The 12,582-nt window shown below is 37.3% G+C and overlaps 4 protein-coding genes across 4 annotated transcripts; 3 read left to right on the top strand and 1 right to left on the bottom strand.

The window, feature by feature from the left end:
• Positions 1-2,018: 2,018 nt before the first annotated feature.
• On the bottom strand, positions 2,019-3,918 carry CBG21508 (the record flags this gene model as incomplete). Its single annotated transcript, XM_002632558.1, has 4 exons — positions 2,019-2,522; positions 2,645-3,210; positions 3,264-3,608; positions 3,912-3,918. The coding sequence occupies 4 exons, from the start codon at positions 3,916-3,918 to the stop codon at positions 2,019-2,021; spliced, it is 1,422 nt and encodes a 473-aa protein (XP_002632604.1).
• A 1,964-nt stretch (positions 3,919-5,882) lies between these two features.
• Positions 5,883-6,451, top strand: Cbr-rps-18 (the record flags this gene model as incomplete). The annotated part of the gene is made up of 3 exons (XM_002632557.1): positions 5,883-5,984; positions 6,034-6,222; positions 6,278-6,451. The coding sequence occupies 3 exons, from the start codon at positions 5,883-5,885 to the stop codon at positions 6,449-6,451; spliced, it is 465 nt and encodes a 154-aa protein (XP_002632603.1).
• Positions 6,452-7,385: 934 nt separating this feature from the next.
• Positions 7,386-7,731, top strand: CBG26241 (the record flags this gene model as incomplete). The annotated part of the gene is made up of 2 exons (XM_045244856.1): positions 7,386-7,510; positions 7,566-7,731. 2 exons carry the CDS (start codon positions 7,386-7,388, stop codon positions 7,729-7,731), a joined length of 291 nt encoding a protein of 96 aa, XP_045100450.1.
• A 1,730-nt stretch (positions 7,732-9,461) lies between these two features.
• On the top strand, positions 9,462-9,788 carry CBG26240 (the record flags this gene model as incomplete). Its single annotated transcript, XM_045244855.1, has 2 exons — positions 9,462-9,538; positions 9,587-9,788. 2 exons carry the CDS (start codon positions 9,462-9,464, stop codon positions 9,786-9,788), a joined length of 279 nt encoding a protein of 92 aa, XP_045100449.1.
• Between the last annotated feature and the right edge of the window lie 2,794 nt (positions 9,789-12,582).

The following is a 12,582-nucleotide window of genomic DNA, read 5'->3' as shown; positions in this document are numbered from 1 at the left end:
CCAGTAATTCCAAAGAATTATAGAAAGTTACAAAATTCCAAGATTCCAGAAATACCATAAACACTCTAATAGAATGCCACCCCAATCGTCAAATTTGAGCCCATGTATCTCATTTTCAGTGAGAGATATCAAAAAGTGGTTAACTAATAAAATGTTGCTGATATCATGATGAACATTTTGTTAGTTGACAGCTGTTTGATATCTTTCAAAAGAAGTGAGATATATAGGCTCAAAGTGGACGGTGGCGTTCTTTTAGAGTGTTTACGGTAGTTGAGACCTATTATAAAGTACATGAACATAAAACGAGAGAGATTCAAAGAAGTTTTATCTCATTTTTGCAAAATTGGGTATTTCAAAAAAAAAGAGAAAAAATGATGAAAAGGAAGTGCGCAGATGGGGCACAAAAAATATTATTGTCTTTTTTTTCAATTTGAAAAAAAAGAAAAAAATTGAAAAAAGAAGAAGGAGATGAAGAGAAAAAATGATTCAATTAGTGGATCTTTATAGATATTGAAAATCGTATTCCAGTTTTTTTTTCCAATTTTTTGGAATTTTTCAAAATCTTACTGTCAGGGAAAATGGAATTTTCAGAGTTCTTTAACAATCTCAAAAAATTGAAATTTTCAAAAATTTAGGTTCAGAAAATTCGGAAATTTATAAAAACCCAAAAAACTCGAAGATCTCTGAAATTTCAGCTTTTATCAAAATTCCAAGAATCGGCTATTTTTTGAATACCTCTCTAATTTTTATGATTTTCCATTTTTTAGGGATCAAAAATCGAAAAAAAATGTGCTGAAAAATATAAGAATTTATAGTATAAATCACATAAAAATCGTCTGAAAATGTAGTATATTTTGCTCTATGAGTCAAAAAAAAATTATTATTTTTCAAATCAAATCAAGAAAAAATGTCATAAGGAAACTAAAAATTTTGATCTGACTAGTACGAGTTAGATCTAGAAGTTTGTTGTTTAAAAGGAAAAAAAGGAAGGGAAGGAAGGCTATAATTTTCTAGAAAGGGGAAGAGAAAAATGTTGTTTTCCTCAGCTATTTGAATGAAAAGGATATTTGTAAATTCTGAATTTTTGATTTTCAAGTCTTCTTTCCCTGTTTTTTCAGGTTTTTTTCTTTTTTCATTGAAAAATCCTGTTTTTCTTTGAAAAATAATCAAATAAATGGGTTACTGTAGAAAACTTAAAGGCGCATGCACCCAAAACTTCTTTTCGTGGCGGGACTCACCGGTGACGTGACGATGCCCATCTATTTTTAAAATCCTTTTTCAGCCTATCTAGGCCTAAAAACGAGATTTTATTTTGATTTTTCAGATAAAAAAAGCCGAAATATCCAATTTTTTAAACCAAAAAATCGAAAATTTCAAGAATTTAGGCCTGAAAACAAGATTTTTTTGAGCTAAAAAGCGAAATTTCTAGAAAATGAGCCAATTTCAATCATATTATTATCCTCTTCTCAAAGAAATGAGTCATTTCCATGTCCTCAGGCGTTATTCGCTTTTTTATTTTTTTTTGTCGAAAAATAATTCGTTTTTCGATGAAAATGCGGTAAACATATGATGAAGCTGTCTGAAGGAGAAGAAGAAGTTTGACGTCTTCTGAAAAAGAAGTATAGTGAATAGGGAAGGAAATTAGGCGGAGCATCCTTCTGCACACAAATTGTTGTCCAGCTTCGTTGTTCTAATTGAGATTTTCCGGTGGTTGGGCGCAGCATATTTAATGAGAAGATAATTTTCTGGAAAAAAAGGAAAGGCTATTTTACAGAGATCATTAGTTTTGTATAATTTATGATTTTTTCTGAAAGGGAGACAAAATAAATAATTTAAAACAGGGCTGACAATCTAGTATCAAAGAGGAAGTTGCTTACAGAGAAGAATTCTCTAGTTAGGAGAAGGGACACCCGAACGTTCGATGAGTATTTCGTTTCTCACACTGAACCAATTAAAAAATGAAACAAAAGGGAAAAAACAAAGAAAATAAATATAAACATGAATGGTGTGTGAGAAATTTAGAAGAACATGGCGGCGACTCCTCCCATCTCCTGTTGCTCCTTGACGAAGATCTCAAAGTATTGGTAGATGATGGTGACGGCGAGAAGGATTCCGGTTCCCGATCCGATAGCTCCCATGAAGTCAGCAGTCACAGAGAGAGCTCCAATGCAGAGTCCTCCGAAGGCGGCGGCAGTTGGGATGTATCTGTTGAGCTCGTGGATCATCGACTTCTCACGGTGACCGCGCATGACCATCTGTTGCTCCTTGAGTTGCTTGGCGACGTCCTTAGCGGAAGATCCGGACACATCGATCCAGGTCTTGGAGAAGAAGGCGCAGGATCCGAGCATGAAGACGATGTAGACGATGCAGTGGAGTGGGTCCTCGAAGATGTGTCCAAGGGACTCTGGTGGGGAAAGGTAGTAGCAGAGACCTCCGATTGGGACGCTTCTGTATCCAGAGTTGTCGGACCAGGTACCGAGAAGGTTGATGAAGAAGTTTCCTCCGAACTTTCCGGCGAGCATCTGAAACAATGAAATTGATATCAAAATTCTAATGCAAAAGGAAAGTGTCCTTGGCAAGTAAAGTAGGTCACCAAGATTAGTATCTCTCTGTACTACAGCGCAATGGAAATAGAAATACTAACCTGAGAGATAACGTAGAGGTTAGAGACGAGAGCAGATTGGAGAATGATTGGGATGTTAGAGGTGTAGAAGAGCTTGATTGGGTAGCTGCTGTATTGTCCACGGTAGCGGGCAGACTTGATTGGAAGGTCGACACGGAATCCTTGGAAGTAGATCACCACAGCGAAAACGAGGAAAGTGGCCATCAAGTTCATCAAGTTTGGAAGGTTCTGGCGGTAGAAAGCCTCACGAAGAGCGCGGACCTTATCAGAGCGAGTGGCGAGAAGGTGGAAGAGAGCAATGACGGCTCCCTCGAACTCGGTTCCACGTCCAGTGTTCATTGTGGCCGGGGAGAACGCCTTCCAGACGATGGTTTCGCAAATGTTAGTGGCAATGAAGAGCGAGATTCCGGATCCGAGACCGTAGCCTTTCTGGAGAAGCTCGTCGAGCAAGAGGACGATGAGACCGGCGATCACGAGTTGGACGACGATGAGAAGGCAGATTCCGGCTCCGATCTCCGATGGCTCTCCGTAGAGTCCGGACATGACGTAGACAATGGCTTGTCCGACAGTAATCACCATTCCGAACACTGAAAGATTGAATTGAAGGGTCAGAAGGCTAGCTGGATATTCAACTACTCACACTTTTGGGCTCCGTTGAAAAGAGCACGATCCTTTGGTGTGTCTCCGACTTCGATGATCTTGGCTCCGGCGAGAAGTTGCATGATGAGTCCAGAAGTGACGATTGGAGAGATACCGAGCTCCATGAGGGTTCCACGGTTAGATGCCATAATGACACGAAGCCAGTAGAATGGATCGGCAGAGTCGGTGGACATGATTCCGAAGAGCGGGATTTGACAGCAGACGAGGAAGACGAAGAGGGTGATGGCGGTCCAGAGCATCTTCTCGCGGAACTGAATCTTACGCTCCGGCTTCGACACCTCCGGCACGAAGCCGCAGAACGGCTTCACGAATTCCAGAAATTTGACTGAAAAGAATGGCGAATAAATGGGCTGATTCCGAAACTCGTACTACAAAAATCGATATTTGGGGTTTTGCAAGCTTAATTTGAAGAATCTAGCCGCCACACTGCAAAAAATTTGCCGATAATGTCATTTTTGAGATAAATTTCGTTAATTTCTGGAGTCCAATTAAGCACCGATTTGACTTCACAGAGCTTGTAAAAAGATGAAATTTAGACAAACTGTAAAATTCGAAAAAAAAATCACAAATATTTTTCTTTCCAACATTTTCTAAACTCCAAACCAAAACCAGTAACAAATTTACTTACTTCCCATGGTGCAGGTTGTTCCTTCTGCTTCCCAGCACTACCAGCAGCACGAAAAGTTCAGAATAAAGGAAACTTGGGTAGTGTTTCGAATAATATAAATGGTGTGGACGATAGACGGGAGAGAGACAGTCGAGCGAAAACCTGCAGTCGAGGCAATGCACACGCAGCCTTTGATGATCTGGGGGTGCAAGAGGCAAGCGGTGGGTATACTGTAGAACTGCAAGGTCTCGCCGCGATTCGCGTTATTTCGGAGCGTCGTTGCGCGCTTTTTCCCCTTTTCGGAGGGCTTGAGGGGAGAAGCGGGGGATGAGAGGGGGAAACAGAGAAGAAAACAGGAAATTCCGGTGGCAAATAAGGATTGTTTGGCGAGAAAAAATTGTTTATTATCGATTTCATCAGATATTTATCAAAAAAAGGAAGAGAGATTTAAAAGGAATTCAACAGATTTGAGAATTCGAGATATTCTACTACGAAAGCGCCAACGAAAATACATTTTTTAAACTAAAAATCGTTATTTTTTCTGACAGTTTTTTTGGATTTTTTTCTGGAAAACTCTTTGAATTTAAACTGAAAAATTCAGTACATTTTACTGAAAAAAGTGTGAGAAAATCTATGTTATCAGCTGAAAAATTCATTTTTAAACTAAAAAGCGGTTTTTTTTTGGGACATTTGTATTTTTTCTGGAAAATTTTGGTTTTTTCTGAAAATATGGGATTTCAGGCGAGATTTCCGAGTTTTTGAACATTCCCACACTTGAAATCTCGGCTGAAAATCTTTATTTCAGACGGAAATTCTGAAATTTCTCCAGAGAAAAGACAGGCGGCTCCCAAAAATTACAGTAACCCCTTAAAGGCGCATAGAGTTTCCATGTCAGGTTTCGATACGAAATGGTGAAAAGCGCGGAGATTTGAAAAACAAGGAATGGATCAAATGCATTTTCAGTGATAAATGTGCACAGGAGTGCAAATTTCAGGTCGAAGAAGTCCATTTTTCATGATTTTCCCCAGTTTTGCAATACATTTGGAGACTTCGGAGCGTTTTTAGGACATAAATCTGAAATTTTCAGCCCAACATTCTCATTTCCTTCTCAAATTTCCCTCTCACTCTGACCTACACCGATTTTCGAAGCACGTTTGATTGACGGTTCTCCCTCTTCTGGCGATTTTTTTTTCGAAATTTGTTATCTCTGATAAATCGGTGGACTGAACGAATATCAAGTTTTCTAGTGAAACAGTGAAAAAAATTTTCAAAAATTTCATAATTGATGCTTTCTTGTTCATTTTTCCTGAATTTTCAGCGATTTTCAGAAGTGTCGGCACATTTTCTGAGTAGCGAAGCTCCCCGAACCGACTTCGTAAATCTACACACAGGAAACGAGTGTTACCGTACTCTCAACAACCTGCCTTTACTCAATTTAGGTCAGGATTTCAAGCATACTTTCATATTTCAGACTTTTTTCCAGCAATTTCAAATATTTTCTGCGAAATAACCACTTTATAATGCCATTGGAGACCCGAAAACCCTCTCAAAATGTCTCTCGACTCTCTCCCTATTTAAAGGCGCACGTATTTTCGCCGACGGGTCTCGCCACGCGCGCACCCTCCCCTCTCTCGCCGTCTTGCTGAATTTAGTTCTTTTCCCTAAATTTTTCGCGTTTTTTCGCTGTAATTTTTTTAGTTTTGCAAGTTTTTAGCCCAAAGTTTTTGAAAATAATTAGGAAATATGTCGAACTATTGTTTTTCGGCGGAAATCTCGAAGTTTTATTGTTGAAATTGGGTCAAATTCGAGAAAATTCGATATCAAATTTTTTAACGCTTCTTTTTGAGTTTTGTACGGCCGAAGTCTCTTGTTTCTGTTGGAATCTAGGTTTTTGTGATGCGTTGAATCCGTTTACCGTGTTTTGTGTGCAAAGTTTGTCGATTCTCGTAACCCGCTCAATTTATAATTTCCAGGTAAAAAAATCAGGACAAGATGTCGCTGATCATTCCGGAGAAGTTCCAACACATTCATCGTGTGATGAACACCAACATCGATGGTAACCGCAAGGTTCCATTCGCCCTCACCGCCATCAAGGTTCGTTTTATTTCTTTTCTAGCTCATTTAATAATTTTCACGTCTTCAGGGAGTTGGACGTCGTTTCGCCTTCGTATGCTGCCGCAAGGCCGACATTGATGTCAACAAGAGAGCCGGAGAACTCACTGAGGAGGACTTCGACAAGATCGTCACCATCATGCAAAACCCATCCCAATACAAGATTCCAAACTGGTTCCTCAACAGACAAAAGGACATCAAGGATGGAAAGACCGGACAAGTAAGTACACATCTCATTCCCAGCCTATATAGTTTTCACAATTCTCAATTTTCAGCTCCTCTCCACCGCCGTCGACAACAAGCTCCGTGAGGATCTTGAGCGCATGAAGAAGATCCGCCTTCACCGTGGACTCAGACACTACTGGGGACTCCGTGTCAGAGGACAGCACACCAAGACCACCGGACGCAAGGGACGCACTGTCGGAGTGTCCAAGAAGAAGGGAGGATAAATTGTTATTTGTGGGATTTCTTGGTATTTTTGCCGGTATCCCCGAAATAAATGTTGTTTTCAAGATCTTGCTCATTATAGTAAAAATATTTGTAAAACTGTATCTTCTAACAAGGAAGAGGAGAGAAATGAGAGGCACCTGGTGCTTGGAATCTATTTCAGAGACATTGATAAACCTTGACGTGAGATCAGGAAGTCGAGGGGGCTCGGATTAATTTTCAGAGGCTTTGAACTGGGAAATTACAGAGAAGGATGCCAACTGAAACCAAGAAATTGTGCAAATTTTTCGAGGTCTTTTTCAGAACTTTCCAGATTGTCTTCCCACAAAAAGTTTTCGAACGTTCAAAATGCTGAATTTCTTTGTTTTCCAGAAGAATTTTATTGAAAAAGACGAGAAATCTTTGTCTCGAAACTCTATCCGCCTGACGCTGTTCACCCAATTTCTTTCATTTTTCTCGTATTTCCCAAATAAAATGCTTGAATATTTTTATTTATCAGAAAGTCTTTCATTCCACCCTTTGTTTTTCAACCGAAATTCGCCGAAAACACGGCAAAAATCCTTTGAAAAATCCACGTTTCAGGCTTGCTACAGTAATCCTGGCGCGCGCGGTGAGATATCTTTGACGCGAAACTCTATGTACCTTTAAGCTCAGTTTTTTTGTCAGCATTTTTCGAATTTTTCTCCTAATTTTAGCTCGAAATTTATTATTTTCACCGATTTTCCGTTTTTTTGCATCAGAATTTGTGTATTTTATGCTGGTTTTATGCCAAATTTCTGATCTCAATGCTTTTTTTCTGAAAAAATGGGGGAAATTATTGAGAAAAATAATTTTTCAGAACTTTTTTTTCCCCTAATTTTCGCTTCAAATTCCTTCAGATTTACCTTTTTTTCGTAGAAATTGTATATTTAAAGTTTTATTTTTTTCCAGACGACAATGAACGGCATCTGTGAATTCTTCAAAGCGCACGGCTTCACGATGACCATCGTCGCCGGTGTCATCATCATTGTTGTTCTCGCCACCGTGGCGTCATGTAAATTGGCGGCTTGGTGGTTCAGAAAGTGAGATTTTTCTAAAAATCTCCCGATTATTTTCAAAAAAAAATCTAATTTCCAGGCGGGATTCCCAACGACTTCTCCAAGAAATCGAGATGCATCAAAGAGAAAAGGCCAAATATCAAGAAATGAGAGATAAGATGAGAGAGCAGCGAAAGGAAGCCGGAAATCGAGGACCATCTGAGGCGGAGGGCTCCGAGACGCAGCCACTGACCCAAGACTCATAATAATTTCACTTATTCTGCACATATTACTACCTCACATTGTACAAATTCCCATATTCTTGTTTATTTTTTCTTCATGAAGCTGCTAACACACTGCCTTGCTAAGAGTCCATCTCCTTCTAAAACTGGTTTTTCCAGCTCCATTTTCTCTTTATTTCAATTTTTGAGCCCCGAAAGTCGTTTTCATGCGATGTTGATAGATTTTCGTGCTCTAAAGTCATTAATTTTAATTTTCCAAAAATTTTTTGAATTGTTGCGCTTTTTTTCAGGGAAAAAACCGCAAAAAAAACGAAAAATACCAACAATTAGCTTTTCAGATCTGAAAACAAGCTACAGTAACCCTATTTTACTATTCGTGGTGGGATATTTTCGGCGGGAAATTCGATGCACCTTTAATTTTCGTCATCATTTTTGCTCGTTTCATCAAATTTTTACAAATTTAGGTTTAATTTTGTCGAATTTTCCAAATTTGCTCCAATAATTCTCAGCTAGAATTGTGAAAAAACATGAATTTCACTTTTCCGAGGCGTTTTTAGCAGAAAATAGCCCAAAAAAGAACTTGTTAGACTTGAAAATCAGCTACAGTATCCCATTTCTAATAATCGTGGTGGGATATTTTAGGCGGGAAGCTCCATACACCTTTAATTTTTTGTATCAGTCTGCTCATTTGCACTAGTTTTCTATAGCTTTTCGGTCTAATTTTTTCGAATTTTCTCGTCCGAAATCCCAAAAATCCTAAATCTTACCCTTCTGTTATCAATTCGACTCGTTTTCATCGGTTTTTGATAGATTTTCGGGCCTCAAAGTCATTAATTCTGATAGTCCAAAAATGTTTTGAATGTTTGCCTCATTTTTCAGAGAAAATATAGATTTTTCATGGGAAAAACACCAAAAACCCCTTTTCAGACATAAAAATGAGCTACAGTAACCCAATTGTACTATTCGTGGTGGGATATTTTCGGCAGGAAACACCATGTGCCTTTAATTTTTTGTCATCATTCTGGCTCATTTTCATCCATTTTTGATAGATTTCGGCCTTATTTTTTTCGAATTTTCCCAAGAATGCCAAATTTTATCTTTCTGTTATCAATTCGACTCGTTTTCATCGGTTTTTCATATATTTTCGGGCTCTAAAGTCATTAATTTTAATTTTTCGAAAACTTTGAATTTTTCAGTGAAACATTCTTATTTTCAAGGTAAAAATCTTAAAAACTAACAATTTAAACCTAAAAACGAGCTACAGTAACCCATTTTTACTATTCGTGGTGGGATATTTTAGGCGGGAAACACCATGATTAATTGATGATTGATTTTGATTGATTTTTAATTTTCGTCATCATTCTGGCTCATTTTTACACGGCCTCGCGGAAGGGAACCTTGATTTAAAAACTGGAAAGCGCGCCAATTTTGGACGCGTTGCGCGGTCGTGTCGCGGCTTTTCGGTGAGTAGCGACTCAACAACGATTAACTTCACGTTTTTTTCAAAACATGTTTTGAAATTTTCGAATCTGGCACGCATCCAACTTTTGTGTGCGACGAAGCGCGCGTTTTTCAGGTTCCCAACCGCGATGCCGTGTTTTTATCCGTTTTTGATAGATTTTCAACCTCATTTTGTCGAATGTTCTCATCCGAAAACTAAAAAAACCGAAATTTCTGAAAAAACCGAAATTAATGAATTCTCGTTTTTGATAGATTTTCGTTTTTTCTAACTCAAATTTTTTCAATTTTCAGAAATGCCAGTGAATCCGCTCATCGCCTATCTCGTCTGCGTTCTCCTCTTCATCGGTATTCTGGTTCTTCTGATTTTCTGGTAAGTCTATACAACAAAAAATCAATAATTCGGTCATAAATTTTCCAGGAATATTCGCCAAATTACTCGTCGTCCAGCTCGCGACCGCTCCTTGAAACCTCTTCCTCTTCACTCGAAAATGTCCGCTCGTCGACACTTCAACAGAAACGTTCGTCTCTCGACGGTGCCACGAAATGGATCACGAGATGCTCATCAGCGAAAATCCCAGGAGCCAGTGGTGCCATCAGAATGCGCATATTTCAAGCAATAATCTCATCGATTGTGTGTGATTTTTTCTTTAATCTGTACAAATTGCTATTATCTCCCGTTCTCACTGTATAACCTTGTCTCGATATTCGTCTCGTGTATAAAAAGAAGAATCTCTTTTTTGGGAATTTTTAAAAAATGAGCGATTTTTCTAAAGAAAAACTTTTTTTCTTATTTTTTGCGAAATTTTTAAACCTTTTTAGTTTTTCCAGCTATTTTTGAAGATTCTTTTTCGATTTTGCCGAACTTTTTTGTCTGAAATTCGACGGGATGGTATTCGCGGTTGTGTTTGTTGAAAAAAGAAACTACAAACTAGAGTTTTCTACAGTAACCTACAGTAATCTTCGAGAACACCACTCAGTTGAATTTCAGACAAAAAATTTGGAAAAAGAAAAAAGAATCTTCGAAAGTAGCTGAAAAACCAGAAAGGTCTAAAAATTTTGCGAAAAATTGAGGAAAAATCAAATTGTTCGCAAAATAAGTTTTTTTTTCGAAATTCGAAATTTCGGTTCCTAAAAATTCAGAAGACTGACAATTTGGAAATATCGTAAATTTTCAAAATTTCAGCAAAGAAATAATTCAAAAGTCCGAAAAACTTTCAAACGGATATTTCATTGAAAATTCGAAATTCCGAAAATGTCCAAATTTGATAAAAATTCGAAATATCAAAAAATTCCAGAAATTTTTTTTCAAATTTCGGAATTTTTAGCCAGATAATTTTCAGAAATTGTTTTTTCAAATTCCAAATTTCTTTAACTGAAAATTCGATATTTAGTTCTGAAAAATTCCAAACCTTTCCCTTTGCCGAAAATTCGAAATTTCGAAAAAAAAGTTTAATTTTGTTCGAAATTCCAAAATTTTTCAAGATTTTCGGATTGTTATTTTACTGAAAATTCGAAAAAAAAACAAAAAAAATTGTTCAAAATTCCAAATTTTCGGGATTTTCAAATGGATTCTTTTCGCAAAAAATTGAAACTTCGCCTTAAAGGTGGTGTACGGTGAAATTTTTATTGCATCCAAATGTGCAGAAATGCATGTAGATTGACATAAAACTAAAGAAAAAATTCGAAAAAAATTCCTTCATCGAGAAAAACGCATCGAAAAATACCCTGAAAGCCCTTAGGGACGAGGTTTTTTCTAGGCCGCCCGGTGAGTAAAAGCGCGCGAATTCAAACTTTTAAAATTTTTTCGCTCGTTTTCACTTTTTTTTTCGTTTTTTTCAAGAGTTTTCTAGGTTTTTGCCAATTTTTCTTCCAGATACATCGGAAAATTTGAAAAAACAGTGAAAACGAGCGAAAAAATTTTAAGAGTTTGAATTCGCGCGCTTTTACTCACCGGGCGGCCTAGAAAAAACCTCGTCCCTAAGGGCTTTCAGCGTATTTTTTCATGCGTTTTTCTCGATGAAGGAATTTTTTTTTGAATTTTTTCTTTATTTTTATGTCAATCTACATGCATTTCTGCACATTTTGATGCAATAAAAAATTTCACCGTACACCACCTTTAAAAATTCAGAAAATTTCCTCTTTTTTCAAGTTTTTGTGCAAAATCCCAAACATTTTTCAAGATTTTCAGATGGTTGTTTTACTGAAAAATAGAAAAAATCCAAAATTTCCAAATTTTCACTGAAATACAAAATTCCAAAGGACCACCCAGAAACCTCAAAGAAACATTCTAACAGCTGTTTCATCTCCATCTCTGCGTCGCTTCATCTCTCCCCTATCAGCTGCGAATCTTTGATTTTCCCTAGGTTTCCAGGGTTTCTTCAATGGAAAGTGTGCTCAATTGAACCAAACTTGGAGGGAAGATCCAAAATTTTCAAAAAACAAATTCAAAAATCCCCAATGTCTCAGTAATTTGACTCATCTCACTAGCAGTAAAAAAAAAGAGAAAAATCACCTCATCCAAAAACCAAAAAAAAGATCAAAGTACTAAAAATTAGCGACCTTCTGAACCTCTTCTTCCTCTCCAAACCGTCCGAAAAAAAAGCGAAAAAAAATGGGGTTTCTCGTAAACAACACACATTCCGAAACATATCGAATTCTCTCTCTCTCTCTCCCTCTCTCTCTCTGGTTTCTCTCCTGAAAATCAATACTATTTGTGTTGTTTGTTGTGTCCCAATTCTTTTTCTCTGCGTCTCTCTACTCTCTCTCTCTCTCTCTTTTCGTGTGTCACAGGAGGGCTGTTGTTTGTCTGTGTTGGTCTCTAGTGTCTGGGTGTGTGTGGCAATTTCTTCTTTTTATACGAATTTTTCAATTTTTTCTGATTTTTCAGCGAAAAAATTTGAATTTTTTTCAAATTTTCGGCATTATAATTTCCCGATTTTTTCAATTTTTTGCTTTTTTCCCCGATTTTTTGAAATTTTAGCTGTTTTCCAGCAAATTCAAAACTCTGAAAAATGCGAAATTTGAACACATTCAACATAATTTTCATCGTCTTAATCTTCGTTCTACTATTGGTTTTGGCCATTTATTTGTGTCGTTTTCGAAGGAAGTGAGTTAAAAATTTTTGGCGGGAATTTGAATTTTCCTTGCTTCATTTTACGCAAAAATGTATGTAGATTCCCATAAAAATGCAAAAAACCGCATCGAAAACGCAAAGTTGTAACTGGTGGCCGAGTGGGGGGTTTTCTAGGCCAACTGCAGAGAAAAGGCGCGCGAAATTCGAATTTTTATTGATTTTTAGTGTTTTTTCAGTACTTTCTCAGGTTTTCAATATATATATATATATATCTGTGAGAAAATTAACAGAAATCTTCAAAAATCTGGAAGAAACACTGAAAATCAATGAAAATTCGAATT

The sequence above is a fragment of the Caenorhabditis briggsae genome, assembly GCF_000004555.2.
Source record: "Caenorhabditis briggsae complete genome, chrIV, whole genome shotgun sequence".
NCBI classification, from domain to species: domain Eukaryota; kingdom Metazoa; phylum Nematoda; class Chromadorea; order Rhabditida; family Rhabditidae; genus Caenorhabditis; species Caenorhabditis briggsae.
This window is presented reverse-complemented; position numbering and strand designations above follow the sequence as displayed.